Here is an 18,698-nt window from a genome sequence, read left to right as displayed (position 1 = left end):
AAAAGGGTTTTTAAGCAGAAGTCTCTGGGGGGAAAAAAAAGGAACAAGCATGAAGCAATACAAAATGCGAAACTAAAACTAGTTTATTTGATTTTTTAAGTCATTTAGCAGGAAACAAACAGCTGTTTCTGGTTTTGCATTGATGTCACTGCTTACTTTTATACTTCTTCAGTGCAAAATAAGATTAAACACAGTTACAGTAAGACTAAGACTTTAAATTCTGATACTGAAATTGCTTTCTCATATCAATACTGTGACTGAACAAATCAGAAGGAAACGGTCTTGTTTCTTTACTCTTTTTTTAACATAGTATCATGAAACAGATGGCTAGAAACTTTTAACACTGTTGTGCGATGAGAACTAGGTATTGCAGTTCATACATGGGGTTTGGGCATTTTATTCAGTGCTTGAAGTGACATAGCAACAACTTTTGAGGCAGGGGAACAGCTTTCACAGAATTCCCCGGGCAAAACTGTGGGAACCTGCTTGTCATCCTTACACAAGGGGTGTGCAAGTCTTCTCCTTTGCTCTAATTTCAGCGCATGCTGCCACAGCAGGAGTTTGCAGAGCAGGCTGGGGTACGGAGGATTTTAATGTTTCCTCGCTCAGCTCCCACATGCACCGATAAGCTGCGTATCCATCGAGGCACATCCAGAGCTGGAGGGACCGAGGAGGCTTCACGGGGCACCGCTGCCGGCAGGAGGTGAAGAAGAGCCCGCGGAGAGCCCGCACCGGGCCGCCTGGTCCCTCACGGCGGCCACCGGAGCACAGCGGAGCGGGAGCAGGAATGGCACGGAGCTCCCACAGCAGCTGTCCCGGGAGAACCGCCCTCACAGAGCGCCGGACAAGCGCCCTGAACCGACTCCTCTCATAAAGCCGAGCCCCGACCCGCCGCCGCCCCTCATGACTCTGCCCTCACAGCTCTCCCCGTCCGCCATTTTAAACCGTCCCCTCCCGCCCGCGCCACAACCGACTCCCTTCACCATCGCTTTTTTTTTTCCCCGCTGCGGCGGTTTCCCACCCCTCTGCCCCCTCACCACACGCGCACAGCCCTGCTCTTATTTCCTTTTCTTTTTATTATTGTTTTTCTTACGGTTTTCAACGCACATTGTTCAAAAAAAAATAATTCCCCGCCTCCCCGGAGCTCTTCCGGGTCACAGCGGCGCCGTTTTCAGGGCCGCTTTCCAACGCAGGGGCGAATTATTAATTTAGGGGCGGATTCCCCGCGCTCCCCGCGGGACCACCTCGGGGAAAAGGGGTAAAAAGGGCTCCGGGGTCGGGGCGGCGGTGTCGCGGGCGGGGCGGCTCCGCGTTTCCCTTCCGGGGTCCCGCCGGCCATTTTGTGGCGTTAAGCCGCGCGCGCGGGCGGTTCCCCCTCATTTCCTCGCCGCGGCGGACGGGACGGGGCGGCCGCTCCTGGCGCTTCGCTCCGGCCTCGGGCCGCCCCTCGGACCCTGAGGTTGGTGCTGCTCCCTGCGGGCCCCGCGGGCTTTTCCCTATGCGCTGTAGTTCTCCTCGTTTCTGGGCTCTGCCGCGCCGCCGCCTCGGCGCTCGCCCCACGGCGTGAGGCGCGTCGCCCTCAGGGCCGCGCCGGCTGCTGACCCCTCACATCGCCCTCAGGTTTATTCTCGTCGGCCGCCGCCGCCCCTCAGGGGCTCCAGCCCGCCATGAGTTACGGACGCCCGCCGCCCGATGTGGAGGGCATGACGTCCCTCAAGGTGGACAACCTGACCTACCGCACCTCCCCGGACACCCTGCGGAGGGTCTTCGAGAAGTACGGCCGGGTGGGCGACGTCTACATCCCGCGGGACCGCTACACCAAGGAGAGCCGCGGCTTCGCCTTCGTGCGCTTCCACGACAAGCGGGACGCGGAGGACGCGATGGACGCGATGGACGGGGCGGTGCTGGACGGGCGGGAGCTCCGCGTACAGATGGCCCGGTACGGCCGCCCGCCCGACTCGCACCACAGCCGCCGCGGGCCGCCGCCCCGCCGGTACAGCAGCAGCGGGTACGGCCGCCGCAGCCGCAGGTGAGCAGCGAACTTATGGCAGTAGATGGGGGGACGAGGCTTAGGTCCTAGCGGGCGTTAGCGGGGGCCGCGTGGTTGCGTATTGGTTGCCTAGAGAGGCGGTGGAGTCTCCCGCAGTGGGGATACTCGGGCAGCTGAGTACACGACATAATCATGTGCTCCGGGATGACCCTGTTTAAGCAAGGAGTGTAGACCAGATGACCCTCTGCGGTCCCTGCCAACCTGACCGGTGATTCTCTAGCCTTTCCCAGTGAGTTTCGCGGCGGGGTTGGGCAGGGGGAGTAGGGGCTTAGTAGTGAAGGCACATATGGTCCCCTCGGAGTGGAAGGTTTTTGCCCTGTAGTAAATTTAGCCCCCGGCCACTCGCTCTGAACAATGGCGCCCTCGTAACGCTCGTTTTCTTGCCCACGTGCGTCCTGTCCCGCCCTCCCTGTCCCGCGGCACTCACTGGATTCTGCGCTGCCCGTGAGCAACTTTTAACGCGTCTTTTTTTTTTTTTTTCTTCTTCCTTCCCCTTCCTGGTATGTTTTAGCCCTAGAAGACGCCGTCGCAGCCGATCTAGAAGCAGGAGCCGCTCTAGATCCCGCAGTCGGTCCCGCTACAGCCGATCCAAATCCCGGTCTCGTACACGCTCTCGGTCTCGCTCCACCTCCAAGTCCAGGTCTGCCAGGAGATCCAAGTCAAAGTCCTCATCTGTCTCCAGATCCCGGTCCAGGTCAAGATCCCGGTCCAGATCTAGAAGCCCTCCCCCTGCTTCAAAGAGGGAATCCAACTCTAGATCCAGATCTAAGAGTCCTCCCAAGTCTCCGGAAGAAGAAGGAGCTGTATCCTCCTAGGAACATGGTAATGTACCTCGGGATCAGCACATGTTGCATGTTACTTTATTAGAGCACTTAGGTGGGGTGTTGGGTAGTTCTTAGAGCATTAATAGCCTGAACCAAGTGAATCCTAACGGGGCACACTGTTAGTTGTTGGTTTTGGTTTTTTTTTTCCTGAGCAGTGCTTTTTGGTTATTGGTTTAGGGAAGTTATTACTGAAGGGTTTTCTACGGAAATATTTTTTTTTTTCTGCAGAGAAAATGTTTTATTGCGAGATTAATGCCTTGGTTTTATTAAAATATTGTATGAGACGCAACCTATGATGCAAATGACTATTTCTTACTGTATTTATCCAACATCTGCATTTTCCCCTTTAAAGCTGCGGTCTCCTGTTTGCTAAAAGAATATTGGCCAGTATTGCAGATTTTAACTGATTTGGCTGATCCTCCAGGGACCAGTTTCTGTGGGCGTGTGTTGGAGCAGGTTTGTCTTACACTGTTAAAGATACACTATCCTTTTAGAACGGAAGATCGGTTCAGTGGCCGTTGTACTGACTGGAGGTAATAAGTGTCCTAGAAAAGGGGCAAATTCCTTGGCAACGAGAAAACCACGGAAACTAGTTTTTCCTCAGGTCGACATCTTGGAAGAGGCATCTAAGGATACACTGGGTGGGGAAAGGATAGTGTGTCTTTAACCCTTCAAACTGTTTGGTCCTGTTTTTTAAAAGGAAAGGGCCTAAGCTAGCTCTGGAGTTAGATAATTGTAGCAAAACTAGTCACGTTTTCTGTTTTGAATGCTACTTAAGAGTTTAGTTAAGTCTTTATGAAGAAGTCTTAGCTTTGTTAACTTTTATATAGCTTTTAATAATCGATTGTTGAACAGGCTGAATTGAAGTTAATGATGGCTTGATCTACAGCCTGGTGCTTGTTCTCCTTTGTAACTAAATACTCTGACAGAACCTTACATTTGGCCTCTGAAGTAAAGCGACACAAGGGGGGGGAGGTGGAACACTGTGGAAATTCCTAAAACTTAAAATTAACTTAGGCAAAGCCAGTTGAAACACAACTAGAAGTATCCCTGAAGTCATCCACACCCAAAACAGACAAGGTAGAAACCTGGCTGAACTTTCTTTTCTTCAAACCTAGATGCTTCAGCTAAATGAGAACCCACATAAAGGACGCCTTTGGGGGGAAAAGATCGCTTGAGTCTTCAGCCCATTGGAGAGACCCTGGCCGAGCAACCAGCTGTTGAAAAGGTTATTTTGTAACATTTTGTCTAACTTTTTACTTGTTTAAGTTGCGCCTCAAGTGGCAGATTTTACATTTTTATGTGCCATTTTGTTGCTGTTATTCAAATTTCTTGTAATTTAGTGAAGTGAACGACTACCGATTTCATTATTGGCTTGGATATTTGAGGTAAAACTTCATTTTTGTTTATATAGTGCTGACTTCTATTGGAAATTAAAACTGATGGTAACTTGCTGCCTCCAGTTTCATACTGAGGAATCATGCAGCCATTATATGCCGAGTAGCTAACTGTCAGAAAGTATTCTCAATTTTGTTTTCATTCCTTAAATAGAATTCTACAGAACTTCAATTTGAAACTTAACTGTAAATGCTTTTTTTTTTTTTTTTAAAGAAAAAACAACTTTGCATTAAAATAGCATCTTCAAATTCAAAATTGGTAGAAATCTTTTCAGGTGACAGTTGATATTTGAAAGGATTGTTTTATCAGACTCAATTCTAATCTCTTCTCTTATGTATTTTTGTGCACTAGGCGCAGTTGTGTAGCAGTTGAGTAATGCTGGTTAGCTGTTAAGGTGGCGTGTTGCAGTGCAGAGTGCTTGGCTGTTTCCTGTTGTCTCCTGATTGCTCCTGTGTAACGATGCCTTGTCGTGCAGAAACAAATGGCTGTCCAGTTAATTAAAATGCCTGACAACTGCACTTCCAGTCACCCGGGCCTTGCGTAAAAAATATGGAGCATACAGTGAGCACATCTAGCTGATGATATACACACCTTATTATTTCCAGAATGGTAAAACGTACCAACCTACATATATGAACTTACAGATGAGATATGTAATGTTAAGAACAGAAATGGTTCATTCCTTTGTAAGTACTGATTGGTGTATCTTTTGCTTAAGATATTCTGTACTATACCCACTGTCTCTGTAGTTAATATTAAACATTTTCCTGTGTTAACTTTTCTCAACTTAATGTCTTGGGTCAGCTTATTTTTAGCTTGAAAAGATTTCTGCAATTATACTGTCTATGTTTAACTTCTATATAGTAACTGAATGCATTCTACTGCTTATAAATTTTATCCACCGGGGTTGCTTTTAAATTACTGTGGGCAAACTCAAATTAGTATTGTGACTAACCCGATGTTGTGTGGCAAGTGTTGCACACCAGGCTGTGAACACTGACCCAGCCAGGTCCTGGGGTGTTGTGGAAGGTCCACACTGAGCAGTACTAATTGCATTGCTGTGTGCTTGCCCAGGCTGCTGCTTGATGGGGGCTGATCTTACAGTGATGATTTTTCTTGATTTGGTACCAAATGAATTGTAACTTCAACCATCCTGTGTCAAGGGTTATTGTAATGCCTTGTTAATTTTATGCATGTTATGTTAAATGGGAATGGAAACATCTGAACGCTGGCAGTATGGCTTTTGTTGAGGATTAAAAGTACTTTTCTACAAACTGGGGAGTTTGTATGTTCCAGGTTAGCACAGTCTACACACACTCATTTACAAAGGGGCTGGCTTTTGTATGTGGATTCCAGGATTCCCAGTCCTGGGAAACTGATCTTATGGGGCTGGTCTTTAATTTGAAAGAGTGCAGTTACCTTTCCATTGCTGAAGTTGTGGATTTAGGTTGGATCTCATGGATTTCCAGGTTAAGCTGTGTTGTGTAGTGGCTTGACACAATGGAATTGAGTCTCTGAACTATTTCATGGGCTTTGGGGAGGAGCACAAATTTCTCATAAGCCATAGCTGGAAAAAACCAAACAGCCTTATTTTTACAATGCATGTTTTAAGAATTAACTGCTTCCCAGAAATATACACAAGGTTTGCTGTAAACAGGACTTTTCTGCAGATCAGAACAGCTGAGTATCACCTTGTACTGGAACCTAAAGTGGAATAAACTGAAGTGCCCTCTGACTGTGCCAGTGAGATGATCATCATTTCAATTGTGTGCCTTCCTGGGAGAGACGAGCTGGCCAAGCGCTCCTTGTCTGCACCAAAGGAGTGTAGGGGAACATGGATGCTCCTCAGGTTCCATTTGCAGAGCAGAGCCTCGATAGACCAGTCAGCACTGAGGGGAGGATAGGCAGCACATGAAAATGTAACCCAAGGTTACAACTGCTGCAGTAACTAACAGGCTGTCACCAAACTTCAGTACAACACAGATGGGTTTGTAAGAGTTTTCTAGGCAACAGCAAATCGAGGGTTCTTGGATTACTTTCAGTTTTGGCTGCTTTTGCCTGCTCCCCCCAGGATTTACTGGGCTAATAGCAGCCTCATGCACAGTAAGGAGCTTTTCTGAGTCAGAGCAGTGGTGCCTCTGAGAAGTTAACACTCGTCAAAAGCTGAGACAGGAATTAAGGTTTGAGTCCTAAATATGGAAAAGATTTTACCTTCGGACTTGATAAGTAGTCCAGAACTGAGCATGTGGATTCTTCTCCAGCAAGAAGTAAATTGTAGTTAAAATATCTTCAAAGTCTGTGCAGTTTGGGGAGAAAAAGCAGTCTGGGTTAGTCTCTGGATTTCAGGTACAGAGAAATCTGTCCAGTTCTATGAAATGGGAATTAAAAATTTAAACAAGCAGATTACATCTGTATGGGAGAACTGAGATACAGGGTCTGAAGCACTTAGTTATTACTCCATTTTCTATTTCCCCTCAGTTGTATTTCTGACAGTTCAGAACTAGAATAACAAGGTCAGTAGCACAGTGTCACCTGATCCCTCCACAGTGTTCCCAGCATTACTTGGCCACCATCTCCTCGCTGCTTGTCACAAACCAAAGATACCTGAGAGAGCATTAACATACCTTTGGGGTCAAAAAAGACATCTGAGCCTAAAATAATGTCTACAGGAGCAAGAGCAAGCAGCTCTGGCGACACGCGGCCCCAGGTGAGCCCGATGACGGGCACGTGTGGCAGGCGGTTGCTGAGGCAGCTGCGGCGGCAGCTCTGCAGGCAGCAGGGCAGCTCCTCGCTGTCCGACAGGGTCACCTGCGCGCCGCACCGGGCGGCCACCACGCCCGGCAGGCTCACACCGGCTCCGATCTGCAACCACAGCGTGTCCGTGGGGTCGGGCCCGCGGGCACCCGCGAGGTGTCGGGGTGCGGGCAGGGCCGTACCTCCAGCACTCGCCTGCCGGGCAGGCTCCGCCGCTGCGCCCACACGTACTGCGCCAGGACCACGGCGCTGGGCCACGCGTACAGCCCGTACTGCGAGTCCAGCACCTGCAACACACGGGGCGGGGCGCTGGGCCGGTGTTCCCAGGTACCCCCGCTATTCCCGGGGATCCCCGGCATTCCCGGCGTGCCCCGGCTGTCCCCGGTACCTCGGGCACACGCACGGCCAGCGCCGCCGGACCCTCCTCGAAGCGGTACCGCCGCGCGCGCCGCCGCGGCTCCGCCATGGAACCAATGGCGGGCGGACACGTGAGGGCGCCGGGCTGCGCCGGCCAATCGGCGCCTCCTTTCGTCGTGACGTCACGCGGAGCGCCGCTGCGGGTGACGATGGCGGCGCCTGCCCCGGGCACCGCTGGCACAGCAGGCCGCGCCCGCCCGCACCGCCGCCCCACCGAGGCGCTGCGGGCGCCTCCGCGGGCCAGGGCCAGGAGAGTGGAAGAAGCCGTGATGCGCGGCCGGCCCGCCGCTGTCAGCAGAGCAGGAAGCGCAGAGCGCGGGCCCGCCGCGGGACGGGGAGCGGCGGCGGCGGCGGAGGATCCCCGGGGCTGCCAAGGGCGCCCGCGCTCCCTCCGCGCTGCCCTTCCTCAACATGGCGGCGCGGGGGCGCCGCTTCCCCGGCCTCGGCCAATTAACGTCGGGGCGTGGCGGAAACCGCGGCACAACCAGCCAATGGGAGCGCGGCGGGGGCGGGGCCGCGGTCACAGCGGCGGCACCGGGTGAAATTTCTGGAAGGTGCGGCCGGAACGGGGCCGGCACCGGGATCGGGATCCGGGGAAGGTGACGGCGGGCGGTGACGGCCCCCAGCACCGCCGCCGCCGCCGTCATGAACCACAAGAGCAAGAAGCGGATCCGCGAGGCGAAGCGCAGCGCCCGCCCGGAGCTGAAGGACTCGCTGGACTGGACCCGCCACAACTACTGCGAGACCTTCCCCCTGAGCCCCGCCGCCTGCAAGGTCTGAGGGGAAAGAGAACGGTGGGAATGGGATGGGGGAGAATAGGGAGGGGGGTACGACTGGAGGAGTCCTGAAGGGAACGGAGGGCGCCTAAGAGACTTGGGGGGGACACGAGTGAGGGAATTGGAGGGAGTCCTGAGGGGAATAAGGAGGTCCTAAGGGAACGGGAAGGGGAAATGACCCTCTTGAGGGGGGACTGGGTGGCCTGAGAAGAATGAGGGTCAGAGGGGAAGGGTGCGGAAGGGGGGATGAAAGGATTGGAGTTGCCTGAAGGGGGAGTCTGAAGGGAAGGGGCCCTTTCCCGAGGCCGAGGTTGCCCCAGAGCTGGCGGGGCTCTCCGCTGTGAGGGAGAGGTCCGGGAGGGGGAGGACAAGCAGCACCCACGTTTTTTTCCTCCCTCCACGTGGCGAGGGGTGCGGGGAGGTGCGGGCCCGCCGGGGTGGGATGGGCACCCATATAATTCCCTGGAGTCCTCCCTTGTGTCCTCAGGGGGTGGAATGCGGCAGCGGACGTGTCAGCCGAAAGGGCAGCGTGGCCTCGAAGGGGAGCAGTGCCAAAGGCTTCAGGCTGCCCGTGACACCGGTGTGTGCGGGGAGCGGGCCAGGAGGAACAGGGCTGCAGCCTCGGGGAGCTTAAAATAACACGTAGGCAGCTCCGTCCCCTCGCGGTGTGTGAAGGAAGCTCCCCCACTGGGAAGCGCGGTCCTAGGACGTCAGCCTGTCCTGATACCTGTTCTGCTTCCCTCCCCGGTCTCACAGGATAACGTGGAGAGGGCAGATGCGCTCCAGCTGACGGTGGAGGAGTTCGTTGAGCGCTATGAAAAGCCTTACAAGCCCGTGGTGTTGCTGAACGCCCAGGTGGGCTGGTCTGCCCAGGAGAAGTGGACGCTGGAGCGGCTGAAACGCAAATACAGGAACCAGAAGTTCAAGTGTGGGGAGGACAATGACGGTTACTCTGTGAAGATGAAGATGAAGTACTACATAGAGTACATGGAAACCACACGTGATGACAGCCCCCTGTACATCTTTGACAGCAGTTATGGGGAGCACCCCAAGCGCAGGAAACTCCTAGAGGATTATAAAGTGCCCAAATTCTTCACGGATGATCTCTTTCAGTATGCAGGGGAGAAACGGCGGCCACCCTACAGGTACAGTGCAGGGACAGCAAGACAAAAAGGACTATTTCTCACCTCCTTGGCTATTCCTGAATAGCTGTGATTGTCTCACATTAAAAAAAAAAAAGTACAGCTTTAATTTGTCTCTTAAAATAAGAGTGTACATCTGTAATCCAGAGGAAGAGAAGATTTGTGTGTAACAAATTCTTGTTCTCCCACCAGAGCTGCTACAAGTTTATGGGTTTTTTTCCTTTTTATTTTTCCTTTTTGTTAAGTCAGTTTACATCACTTCTTAGATTTTTTAAAATCTACATAGTTACTGAAAGATATGAGGATTGATTTCTTGCTCTGTGTGCCTTCTGGCTCTCAAATTTTAAGCACCTCAGGACTGGCTCCTGGGTTTTGCACCAGTGGCTTATGTACAGTGTGGAATTTTGTTTAATTATGAGTCAGTCCTTTTAAAGTAAAGATCTTAAACTAGATTAGGATCTAGTGTAGGACTAGTTCTTAGCTTTCCTTCAGATGATTTTGAGAGAGAACAATATTTTACATCCATGTAGTCTTTTCAACTCTATTTTTTCTTCAGATTGGAAAAGGATTGAAACAACTCTTCAGTCATGAATTCAAACGCAACAACCTTGTATTTTCACTGTTAGATATAAAAGCCATTTCTCTCTATGTTGATGCAACACTTCATAGCAGTATGAGCATGAGCTGAACCCTCCCAAGTAATTAAAGTCTTTACAGCAACATTATAATTGTCAGACAATGCCTTTTGCCCTCTGAGTGACATGAGGCTCTGATGTGGTTTATTTAAATAAAACAGAACAAGTCATGAATAATGTACTTCCCTCTGCACTCTCTCACGTGTCTGTAGTCCAGTTGTGATTTTGCAGGAGTGAAGCAGGAGCTTAATTCCATTTAAGATCACTGAAGTGGGCGTTTTTACAGTGTTGTAGCAGATGCTTTTTATAAAGCTCTTCTAAGAACGTACTGCTGTGATTGAACACAAAAGCACAGTATCTGTAGTAGAAACTGAATACACTTACAGGACTGGGAATCATTTATCCAAGTTACAGGTAAACAAGATAATCTGGTTGTGATTCATTTATATTGGTGCCTCTCTCCCCCACACCCTCCCCACCTACATGCACATGCTGAGCCTCTTTGTGATCTTGGTATTCACATTTCTTGTACTTTGTTCAGGAAAATGTGGGTTTGTTTCAGGCTGTTAGTGTTTTTTTGAGAGATGAATGATGCACGAGAGAGCACACTGATGCCTTCTGGAATTAGAGGGTTCATCTGGGTACAGAAATGGATGAAAAGTGCCCAGGACTTTCAGAGCATAATTGAAAACGTGACAGGAAATGGTACAAATCATATGATGAGGATATGACCTGTACAGGTTGGCCTCTGAGTTGAGAGGTGTGTGATAGTGTGTAGACCTTAAAGTAAGAATTGGTGCTGTTCAGAGCATTTTTATTGGTGTTGTTCCTCTCTAAGATAAAGTCAGTAATTTTTGGAAGCCATTGGCTGGAGCAGCTCTTTTAGTTTGGGGAGAGGGGTTGGGGTTTGCTTTCAGATTGAATTTAGGAGACAAGAAGTTTTTAACGGTAAATTTGATGTCTTGTGGCAAATTGGGTTTTGTTCATTGTAAGTTAATTGCCTGTAGGAAGATGCTGGTAAATGACAGTGTTGCTAAATAAGGGTTTTAAAACCTGCATGTGTAGATTCAGGTTATTGTCAGGAAAATGGTATTGAGCAGTGCATCTGTCTGTGCCAGTCGGATCTCCATGAGTTTAATGTTTTCTGTCTTCTTAGTGAAAGCCTTGACTGTTCTGCTTGTGGTTTAACCAGCTTTCCAAGGCTAATATGAATCTGAAGAGTGAGCTGACAATAGAAATTATGAACACCTGCTTCTTTACAGCTCCTTTGTGAAGAAGGAAGAAAGCAGCTTGATAATCAAACTTACAGTCCTACAATTGGTGCTGGCAAATGATCCTTGACGACCAGCTGGATTTACACCTGCACTGGAAAGGGCAGATGGAGAACTTGCTGATTTCCAGTATTTTCTGAACCTCTGCACTCCTGTTGCTGGGCATCACCTGCCTGTCAGCCACACCATGGAGGGATCTTGCTGTTGCTCTAATTTCTATACTCTCTGCTACCAATCAAGCATTTATTGCCATTTTTATCTCTTGATGCCTGGTGTTAAGTCACCTCACGCTGCTTTTTCTAGAGTAGATCTTACTGCTCCGTTAAGGGGAAACGAGCAGTTGAAGGTGCTGCTGCAGTTGAACAGATAGAGTAGATAAAGTTCTCTTTTGGAGAAATAAACCTTAAAAGTGGGAAATGGGAATGTCTACCACAAATCCTGAACGGTCGCTGGGGAACAAACTCCATGTAGTCAAATGTTGGAATGAAAAGCCTGTTGTGACCAGAAGGCGCAGAAAGAGGCCAGGGTTGCGTAACTTGTTCTGTTCCTTGTGTTGCCTTTTGTTTGTTCCTCATTGTTCTGCAGTTCTGGATCTGCTTGAGCAGCAAATTTTAGAAAAATGTAGGAGAATCCCCCTGCCTAGATCCTAACACAGGCTGTTGTGACCTAACAGCATTCATTACCCTTGAAATCACTATATGTTGTACTGAAGAAATGTTTAAACCAAAATGCAGCTATGAAATATAAAAAGTTATCTTCGCTTTCTTATCCTGCAGTCATTCATGTTGGTTTTTAGGTTAAACTCCCGTTGTATCTTTTTGCTGTAGTGTGAATCTAACAAAATCAGGAATGTAAATGAAAGAATTGTAACTATTTTGATTTCTAACTGTCTGATGTGAAGGAAGGGAGCTACTTGCTTGCTCTGTGACTAAAGGACTTTCTTTATTCCCATGCAGATGGTTTGTGATGGGCCCACCTCGATCTGGAACAGGAATTCACATCGATCCCTTGGGAACTAGTGCGTGGAATGCCTTAGTCCAGGGACATAAGCGGTGGTGCCTGTTCCCAACCAGCACTCCCAGAGAGCTCATCAAAGTGACTCGAGAAGAGGGAGGGAACCAGCAGGACGAGGCAATCACTTGGTTCAACGTCATCTACCCTCGGACACAGCTTCCCACCTGGCCCCCCGAATTCAAACCCCTGGAAGTCCTACAGAAACCAGGCGAGACAGTCTTTGTGCCAGGTGTGTACAAATCTCTCCAGCAGGGAAATCTGGGAGAGAAAAGCGTATTTTTAATATATTCATGTGTTACAGAGGTGAAGAGAGTATTTCAGCTTTTTTATACAGCCCATCTCTTACAGATAAACTCTCCTGAGCTCTTTCAAAAGGGATACATAGTGCAATGCTTGTTTTGAGGCTATCCAGTTATTTTTGGAATGTCCCAAAATGTGCATGGCCTGTGGCATGGGATTGCATGTGGTACAGATGACAAAACAAGAGGGACTTGAGTGGCAGCATCACAGAAATGTGATCCTGTACTAAATTGCAGTAACAGGAAACTGTCTGGGCATAAACTAAGAAGTATTTGAATACTAATAACTGTTAGACAGAAATGTTTGAGTTCACATACACTGTAGCAAATTCATGACTGAATTTTGTAGCCTGGTTAGTTTGACTGCATGTGAATTTTTCTTAGCTGTGGGAAATGAACTACTTAAAGGCACTGACACCTTCCACCCACCTCTCTGTGGTTATGTTTCATCTTGCATTTGAAATCAAAAGCTAAAGAAAGCTCTGCTAAAGATGCCCTTCTCTTTGAGTGGCTGCCCACTGTGTGCCCATTGTAACTGGGAGGTGAGGTGGTGGTGGATGAACACGTGAGTTCAGTGCCAAATTCTAAGGTCCGAATCTTGCATCATTTTAGTGCAGCACAGCCCTTAGCTTCTGTCCACATTGCTTGTCTCTAACATACAGCTGACTTCGCGTGTGAAGAGTGCCTTGTGATTGTCTTGGCACTTATTAGTGACTCCTCAGTGTACCTTCTGTTAAGAGTTTGTAGCTGTCGGGTTCCATTAAACTGTTCCCTTAGTCTTTTATGAGGTTATAAGTGGGTTGTAAGAACTTCACTGTCTATTTTTATCCTGTGCGGGGAAACGATTTTGCGTCTATTTTTAAATGAAAGGTTAGTCTGTAGTCATAAGAACCTTACAAAATCAGCGTGGAAAGTGCTCTCCAGCTGGACAGAAAGGGCCTCTGTGCAGTCTGGGTTACAATGGCTCCTGCTGTTAAATAAACCATCAGTAGCCAGTGTGTTGCTGTCAAGTCAGATCTTTTTGTGAGCTGGGTAATTTGGTCAGAGTGTGGAGCAGCCTTCTGTAACAAAACCTGTCAAGCACTGGAGTGAGAGCTGAAATTAGCCTGAGGAAAGATGATGTGGTGGCAAACTTGCCTGAGTAGGGGGAAGTAATGTCCAGTTTCCACCTGCACTATGGGAAAAGTGCTCTTGGCTGTTCTTGAACTTGCTCTCTGCCATGTAGCCAGCAGTGGTCATTGGTGTTGTGTTTTAGGTGGCTGGTGGCATGTTGTTCTCAACCTTGACACGACTATTGCCATCACACAAAACTTTGCCAGCTGTACCAACTTCCCCGTGGTGTGGCACAAGACGGTGAGAGGGAGACCCAAACTGTCACGGAAATGGTACAGGTGAGAGGTTTAGTGGCTTTCTTTTCATGTTCTCTATTTAAAACAAAACCTAAAAATACTCGTTTACACGCAGTGTTACAGTTCAAAGGCTAACCCTGAAATTTCGACTGTGTTTAGGATCCTAAAGCAGGAACATCCTGACTTGGCAGCCTTGGCTGATTCAGTTGACCTGCAGGAATCTACTGGTATTGCTTCCGACAGTTCGAGTGATTCTTCCAGTTCCTCAAGTTCCAGCTCCTCAGACTCTGATTCAGAGGTAATGCTTTTTACTGCAATAAGTGATCCATATTCTGAAATTGTATTGCTTTTTCCATACCTGATCATGTGTCCCGATCCTAATTTTCCTGTCTTATGGAAGAAATTAATGGAAAGCACCTAAACAAATCTACATTGTGGAGGAGCATGTGGTCTTGGCAGGTTCTGTTTGCTGAAGTCTCTCTGTGTTGCTAAATGGATTTGGTTTGTTTGATCTGTGTCTGCGTTATATATGAATCTGTCACTCATTTAGCTAAGTCATGCTTTGTAAAATGGCTGCAAAATGAATGTTCTAAAAATGGGGAGGAGGAACAAGATCCAAAACAGATCAGTTATGACAGGGGACTCTTCTAGGCACCTAAATCTATCAGGAGCCTCTGAGTCTGCTCTTGGAAGATGAGATCCTTCAAGGATCCAAAAGGAACACATTCACATTGTCTTGCCCCAGTCAGCTTTAGTCAGTGATGAAATCTAAGAACGTTCCTGATCCCGACTTTTAAGCGCTTAATTTGAAATTTGTTTCACGTGTTTAACCTCAAATAGCACGTTCTTTGAACGTGGATTATTCGGGGTTGCTGAGGCAGCTCTGACGGTGAATTCCACAGCACAAATTCTGAATTCTGGTTTCATCTTTCCACTCTTCAGTGTGACTCTGGCTCCGAGACAGAGGGGATGATGCACCGGAGGAAAAAGCGGAGGACGTGCAGCATGATGGGGAACGGGGACACAACCTCCCAGGACGACTGTGTGAGCAAAGAGCGCAGCTCCTCCAGGTGACCAGATGGCATCTGTTGTTTTTAAACAAGCACAAGACAGAGGCAGAGCTGGCAGACTTCAGATAGGTGATTCCTCAGGACAGAGGGATGGAGAGCAAGGGATTCCTTACAGGACATAAAGCAGTTGGCCAGTGGTGGTGTCTTCCCTCCATGAGTTATTTTAATTGCTCCAAATGGAAAACTAATATTCTTGATATTTTTTAAAACTAGGGGTTTTATTTAATAAACAGTTCATTTGTTTTCCTAGTTGTCTGTTTTAATAGAGGTAAGGATTTGATTTTATTTTTGCTTAGTGGTCTGAGAGGTGGAATGTTTTAACTGTGCTCTTCAGAGAGCACAAATGAATAGTGAACAGTTAAAGATGAGGAATGGTCAGGCAGGAGTCAGATTTCCCTGTCTTGTTCAAACAGAAAACCTTCAAGTAGTTGTACGGTTTTTCTTATTGTTGCCTTGATTATTTCAATTTGATCCACTGTTTTATCTGTTAAAGGCAAAACTCATCCAAAATTCCAAATGTCTGTGTTTATATTTCAAATTAATAAATAAATGACAAGCAAGTTTCAGTCAGTCTGGAAGGAGGGAACATTAATATTGCAGAACCAAGAATAGATATGCTTAGAGTAAAGTTGCTGAAGAAGGCAGTTCTCTGGACTTGCCAGGTTGAAAACAGTGGGACACTGGGAATCTGGGGGTATGCTGCAGGGAAGAACTTAGACATTCTCTGCTGAATGAAGCATTTTTCTCATGTAGCAGAGGCTTGCCAAAATTCTTAAGCAAATTCCTTGCGGCTTGGTTGCTGGACTGGCTGCCTGCCTGCAGTAGGGTGCTGGCTAGTTCCTGAGCTGTTGGATGCTGCAGGTTTGGCATGGATGCAAGTGCTGTGGTGACTTACTGTGTGGCCTGCTAAAGGTGGTGTGCAGCAGTAATTTACCTGAGGAATTCCATATTCCCAGCATTATGCCTGAATTCCCAGTGTAGGGTACTGCCTGAAGTCCTGTGTGCTCCTGTACTGCTCTCTTGTTTTCAGGAGTTGCTCATAACTGAATACAATTGAATTACAAGTACAGAGCATCATTAAACGTTGGGGAGAACTGTACTGACTGCTTGTTTTGCCCTGGAGGTTTTCACAATTTGTTTGTTACGACATTGTCAAATCCCATTTCAGCAGCCAGTGTGACTCCAGGCAGGGAACAAGCAGCAGGAGAGAACAAACCTTACTGCAGACCCTGGTTTAGAAAAAAACCTGTAAAAACGCAGATCTGTTCTTCTGAAAACCCTGTGCATTTTTAAATTGTTTGCAGTTCAAATTTTAAACCGAATACCTTAAATATTAAAAATTAGCACCTTGTCTAGAACATTTGCTTTCTGGGTTTCACTGTTCTTCCTCCTGCGTGTTGATTGCGAGGGTGGGTGGGCGTTCTGTTCCAGCTGTGTGATGGATTAGTTGATAGAAACGCTTCCAAACATGAAACCTTACCCTGCTTGTACAATTCTGGAGGAAGAAATAAGCCTGAAATTAATCTGCATGCTGCGATCTCGTGCCCTGATATGAGGGGAATGCTCAAAGGCAGTTGTACCTTTTTTTGACAGGATTAGGGAATCTTGCGGAGGCCGCAGCTACCCCTGAGCGATAACACCACCCGATCGAAGCTCCGTTAGCAGCCAGCCAGCTCTGTTCTACCCCCTCCTGCTTCTGTTTCTCACAGTCCTTACGTTTTTGTCACTCTTCCTCGATCCAGACATCTGTCTTCGTTATGTGCTGTCCAAGGTTGGCTCCTGAGTAGCTTGTAGGGGAATGCCCCACCACGTCCTTGTGCAATGCTTTGTCCCCCCTGCGCCCCGGGTGAGTGCACTATAACCCAGCTGTGGGTAAGGACACGCCGAGTGTTTAATGGGTCACGTAACTGGCAAGGAAGACAACGGTCAGTTTTTAAAGAACTGTTTTTAAAACCAGCAGGTAAATAAAAACCTGCCTTGCTTTGACACTGTCATATGTTTACATGTTGTCCTGTACACTTGAGGAAAGGAACACCAGCCCTGTTGGCCTAATAGGAACGTCCGGCGGATCTTGCACCGGAATTTTGGGAAGAAGGAGAAAGAAATTAGCTTCTGCAAGAACTGAGCTGTGGAAAATGGGTCTTTGGATCTTATCCTACTGCAGGAGAACGTTGCTGTTGGGGCTGGTGCTTCTGACTGCGGGTCACATAAAATCACAGAATACGCTGAGTTGGAAGGGACCCATCAGGATCATCGAGTCCAACTCCTGGCCCAGCACAGGACACCCCAAGAGTCACACCATGTGCCTGAGAGCGTTGTCCAAACGCTTCTTGAACACAGACAGGCTTGGTTCTGTGACCACTTCCCTGGGGAGCCTGTTCCAGTGCTCAACCACCCTCTGGGTGAAAACCTGGTTGTGATATCCAACCTAAACCTCCCCTGACTCAGCTCCAGCCGTTTCCTCGAATCCTGTCACTGGTCACAAGAGTGAAGAGATCGGTGCCTGCCTCTCCGCTGCCCCTCGAGAGGATGTTGAAGACCCCAGTGAGGTCTCCCCTCGGTCTCCCCCAGGCTGAACAAACCAAGTGACCTCAGCTGCTTCTCATAAGGCTTCTCCTCCAGTCCCTTCACCATCCTCATGGCCCTCCTTTGGATGCTCTCTAACAGCTTAACGTCTTTTTTCTGTTGTGTCCCCCCAAACTGCCCCAATGTTGCAGGTGAGGCCGCCCCAGGGCAGAGCAAAGCAGGACAATCCCCTCCCTGGCCCAGCCAGGGATGTTGGGCCTGATGCCCCCAGGACAGGGTTGGCCCTCCTGGCTGCCAGGGCACTGCTGACTCATGGCCAACTGGCCACTCACCAGGACCCCCAGGGCTGTTTCCCAGCACTGCTTTCCAGCCTCTCATTCCCCAGTCCATACACACAGCCAGGGTTGTTTGCCCTGTCCCAGGTGCAGAATCCACCACTTCCCCTTGCTGGACTTCACTCGGTTGGTGATTGCCCAGCCCTCCAATTTGTCAAAGTCTGGTGTCATCAGCAAACTTGCTCAGTATTCTTTTGAGTCCTGTGTCCAGGTCATTAATGAAGATGCTGAAGAACATCGGGCTGAGAATGGAGCCCTGTGGAACCCCAGTAGTGACTGATGCCAGCCTGATGTCACCCCAGTCACTGTCCCCCTCTGTGCCCAACCAGTGAGCCAATTGCTCACCCACCCTGTAACACGGTTATCCAGCTGTGGGCTGGACAGTTTGTCCAGAAGGATCCTGGCAGAGATGGTCTCAAAAGCTTTGCTGAAGTCCAAAAAGATTCCATCTACATACTTCCCTTGATCAACTAGGTGGGTTACCCTGTCGTACAAGGAAATCAGGTTCAACAAACAGGACTTTCCTCTCCTGAAGCCCTGCTGGCTGTGACCAATGACTGCGTTGTCTTTCAGGTGTTTTTCAATACCTTCCAGAATAATCTTCTCCATAACTTTACCAGGCACTGAAGTGAGACTGACAGGCCTGTAGTTTCTGGGGTCTACCTTCTTGCCTTTCTAGAAAATTGGGACAACATTCACCAGCTTCCAGTCAGCTGAGACCTCTCCATATTCCAAAGGCTTCTCAAAAATCATCGAGAAAGGTTTTGTGATGACATCAGCAGTTCCTTGAGGAATCCCATCAGGCCCCATAGATTTGTAGGGATCCAGCTGGAGCAGC

General features: G+C 48.7%; 3 protein-coding genes across 8 annotated transcripts; 2 read left to right on the top strand and 1 right to left on the bottom strand.

Annotated features, from left to right (window-relative positions):
• The first annotated feature begins 1,338 nt into the window (after positions 1 to 1,338).
• SRSF2 (serine and arginine rich splicing factor 2) lies at positions 1,339 to 6,007 on the top strand. 6 transcript variants are annotated; one of them, XR_005566828.1, is made up of 4 exons: positions 1,359 to 2,029; positions 2,562 to 2,872; positions 3,993 to 4,102; positions 4,624 to 6,007. XR_005566828.1 is itself a non-coding variant. In XM_027730010.2 (3 exons), the coding sequence occupies exons 2-3, from the start codon at positions 1,668 to 1,670 to the stop codon at positions 2,863 to 2,865; spliced, it is 666 nt and encodes a 221-aa protein (XP_027585811.1). In that variant the 5' UTR covers positions 1,339 to 1,459; positions 1,621 to 1,667; the 3' UTR covers positions 2,866 to 6,007. The 6 variants fall into 6 exon arrangements, 4 of the variants coding, with proteins under 4 accessions (XP_027585811.1, XP_039246139.1, XP_027585820.1 ...); XM_027730010.2 differs by having other exon boundaries at positions 1,339 to 1,459; positions 1,621 to 2,029; positions 2,562 to 6,007; XM_039390205.1 differs by having other exon boundaries at positions 1,357 to 2,029; positions 3,227 to 6,007.
• On the bottom strand, positions 5,841 to 7,830 carry METTL23 (methyltransferase like 23). The gene is made up of 5 exons (XM_027729996.2): positions 7,415 to 7,830; positions 7,209 to 7,313; positions 6,897 to 7,134; positions 6,484 to 6,568; positions 5,841 to 6,161 (listed from the first exon to the last, which is right to left on the bottom strand). Exons 1-5 carry the CDS (start codon positions 7,490 to 7,492, stop codon positions 5,960 to 5,962), a joined length of 708 nt encoding a protein of 235 aa, XP_027585797.1. The 5' UTR covers positions 7,493 to 7,830; the 3' UTR covers positions 5,841 to 5,959.
• An 11-nt stretch (positions 7,831 to 7,841) lies between these two features.
• Positions 7,842 to 16,993, top strand: JMJD6 (jumonji domain containing 6, arginine demethylase and lysine hydroxylase). The gene is made up of 7 exons (XM_027729984.2): positions 7,842 to 8,217; positions 8,976 to 9,364; positions 12,224 to 12,510; positions 13,836 to 13,971; positions 14,089 to 14,227; positions 14,872 to 14,999; positions 16,593 to 16,993. The coding sequence occupies exons 1-7, from the start codon at positions 8,089 to 8,091 to the stop codon at positions 16,627 to 16,629; spliced, it is 1,245 nt and encodes a 414-aa protein (XP_027585785.1). The 5' UTR covers positions 7,842 to 8,088; the 3' UTR covers positions 16,630 to 16,993.
• The last annotated feature ends 1,705 nt before the right edge of the window (positions 16,994 to 18,698 follow it).

This window comes from Pipra filicauda, unplaced genomic scaffold (assembly GCF_003945595.2).
Source record: "Pipra filicauda isolate LSUMZ 115617 unplaced genomic scaffold, ASM394559v2 scaffold80_size11013439_pilon, whole genome shotgun sequence".
In the NCBI taxonomy this organism is placed as follows: Eukaryota; Metazoa; Chordata; class Aves; order Passeriformes; family Pipridae; genus Pipra; species Pipra filicauda.
This window is presented reverse-complemented; position numbering and strand designations above follow the sequence as displayed.

What these genes read in the sequence shown, in the direction of transcription:
- SRSF2 (XM_027730010.2), top strand. Translation starts at nt 1,668, where the DNA reads ATGAGTTACGGACGCCCGCCGCCCGATGTGGAGGGCATGACGTCCCTC. An exon ending in TACGGCCGCCGCAGCCGCAG is followed by an intron (nt 2,030 to 2,561) that starts GTGAGCAGCGAA and finishes GGTATGTTTTAG; the next exon opens with CCCTAGAAGACGCCGTCGCA.
- METTL23 (XM_027729996.2), bottom strand. Translation starts at nt 7,492, where the DNA reads ATGGCGGAGCCGCGGCGGCGCGCGCGGCGGTACCGCTTCGAGGAGGGT. An exon ending in TGGCCGTGCGTGTGCCCGAG is followed by an intron (nt 7,314 to 7,414) that starts GTACCGGGGACA and finishes CGTGTGTTGCAG; the next exon opens with GTGCTGGACTCGCAGTACGG. An exon ending in ACTACTTATCAAGTCCGAAG is followed by an intron (nt 6,162 to 6,483) that starts GTAAAATCTTTT and finishes TCCTCCCCTCAG; the next exon opens with TGCTGACTGGTCTATCGAGG.
- JMJD6 (XM_027729984.2), top strand. Translation starts at nt 8,089, where the DNA reads ATGAACCACAAGAGCAAGAAGCGGATCCGCGAGGCGAAGCGCAGCGCC. An exon ending in CTGTCACGGAAATGGTACAG is followed by an intron (nt 13,972 to 14,088) that starts GTGAGAGGTTTA and finishes GACTGTGTTTAG; the next exon opens with GATCCTAAAGCAGGAACATC. An exon ending in AAAGAGCGCAGCTCCTCCAG is followed by an intron (nt 15,000 to 16,592) that starts GTGACCAGATGG and finishes TTTTTTTGACAG; the next exon opens with GATTAGGGAATCTTGCGGAG.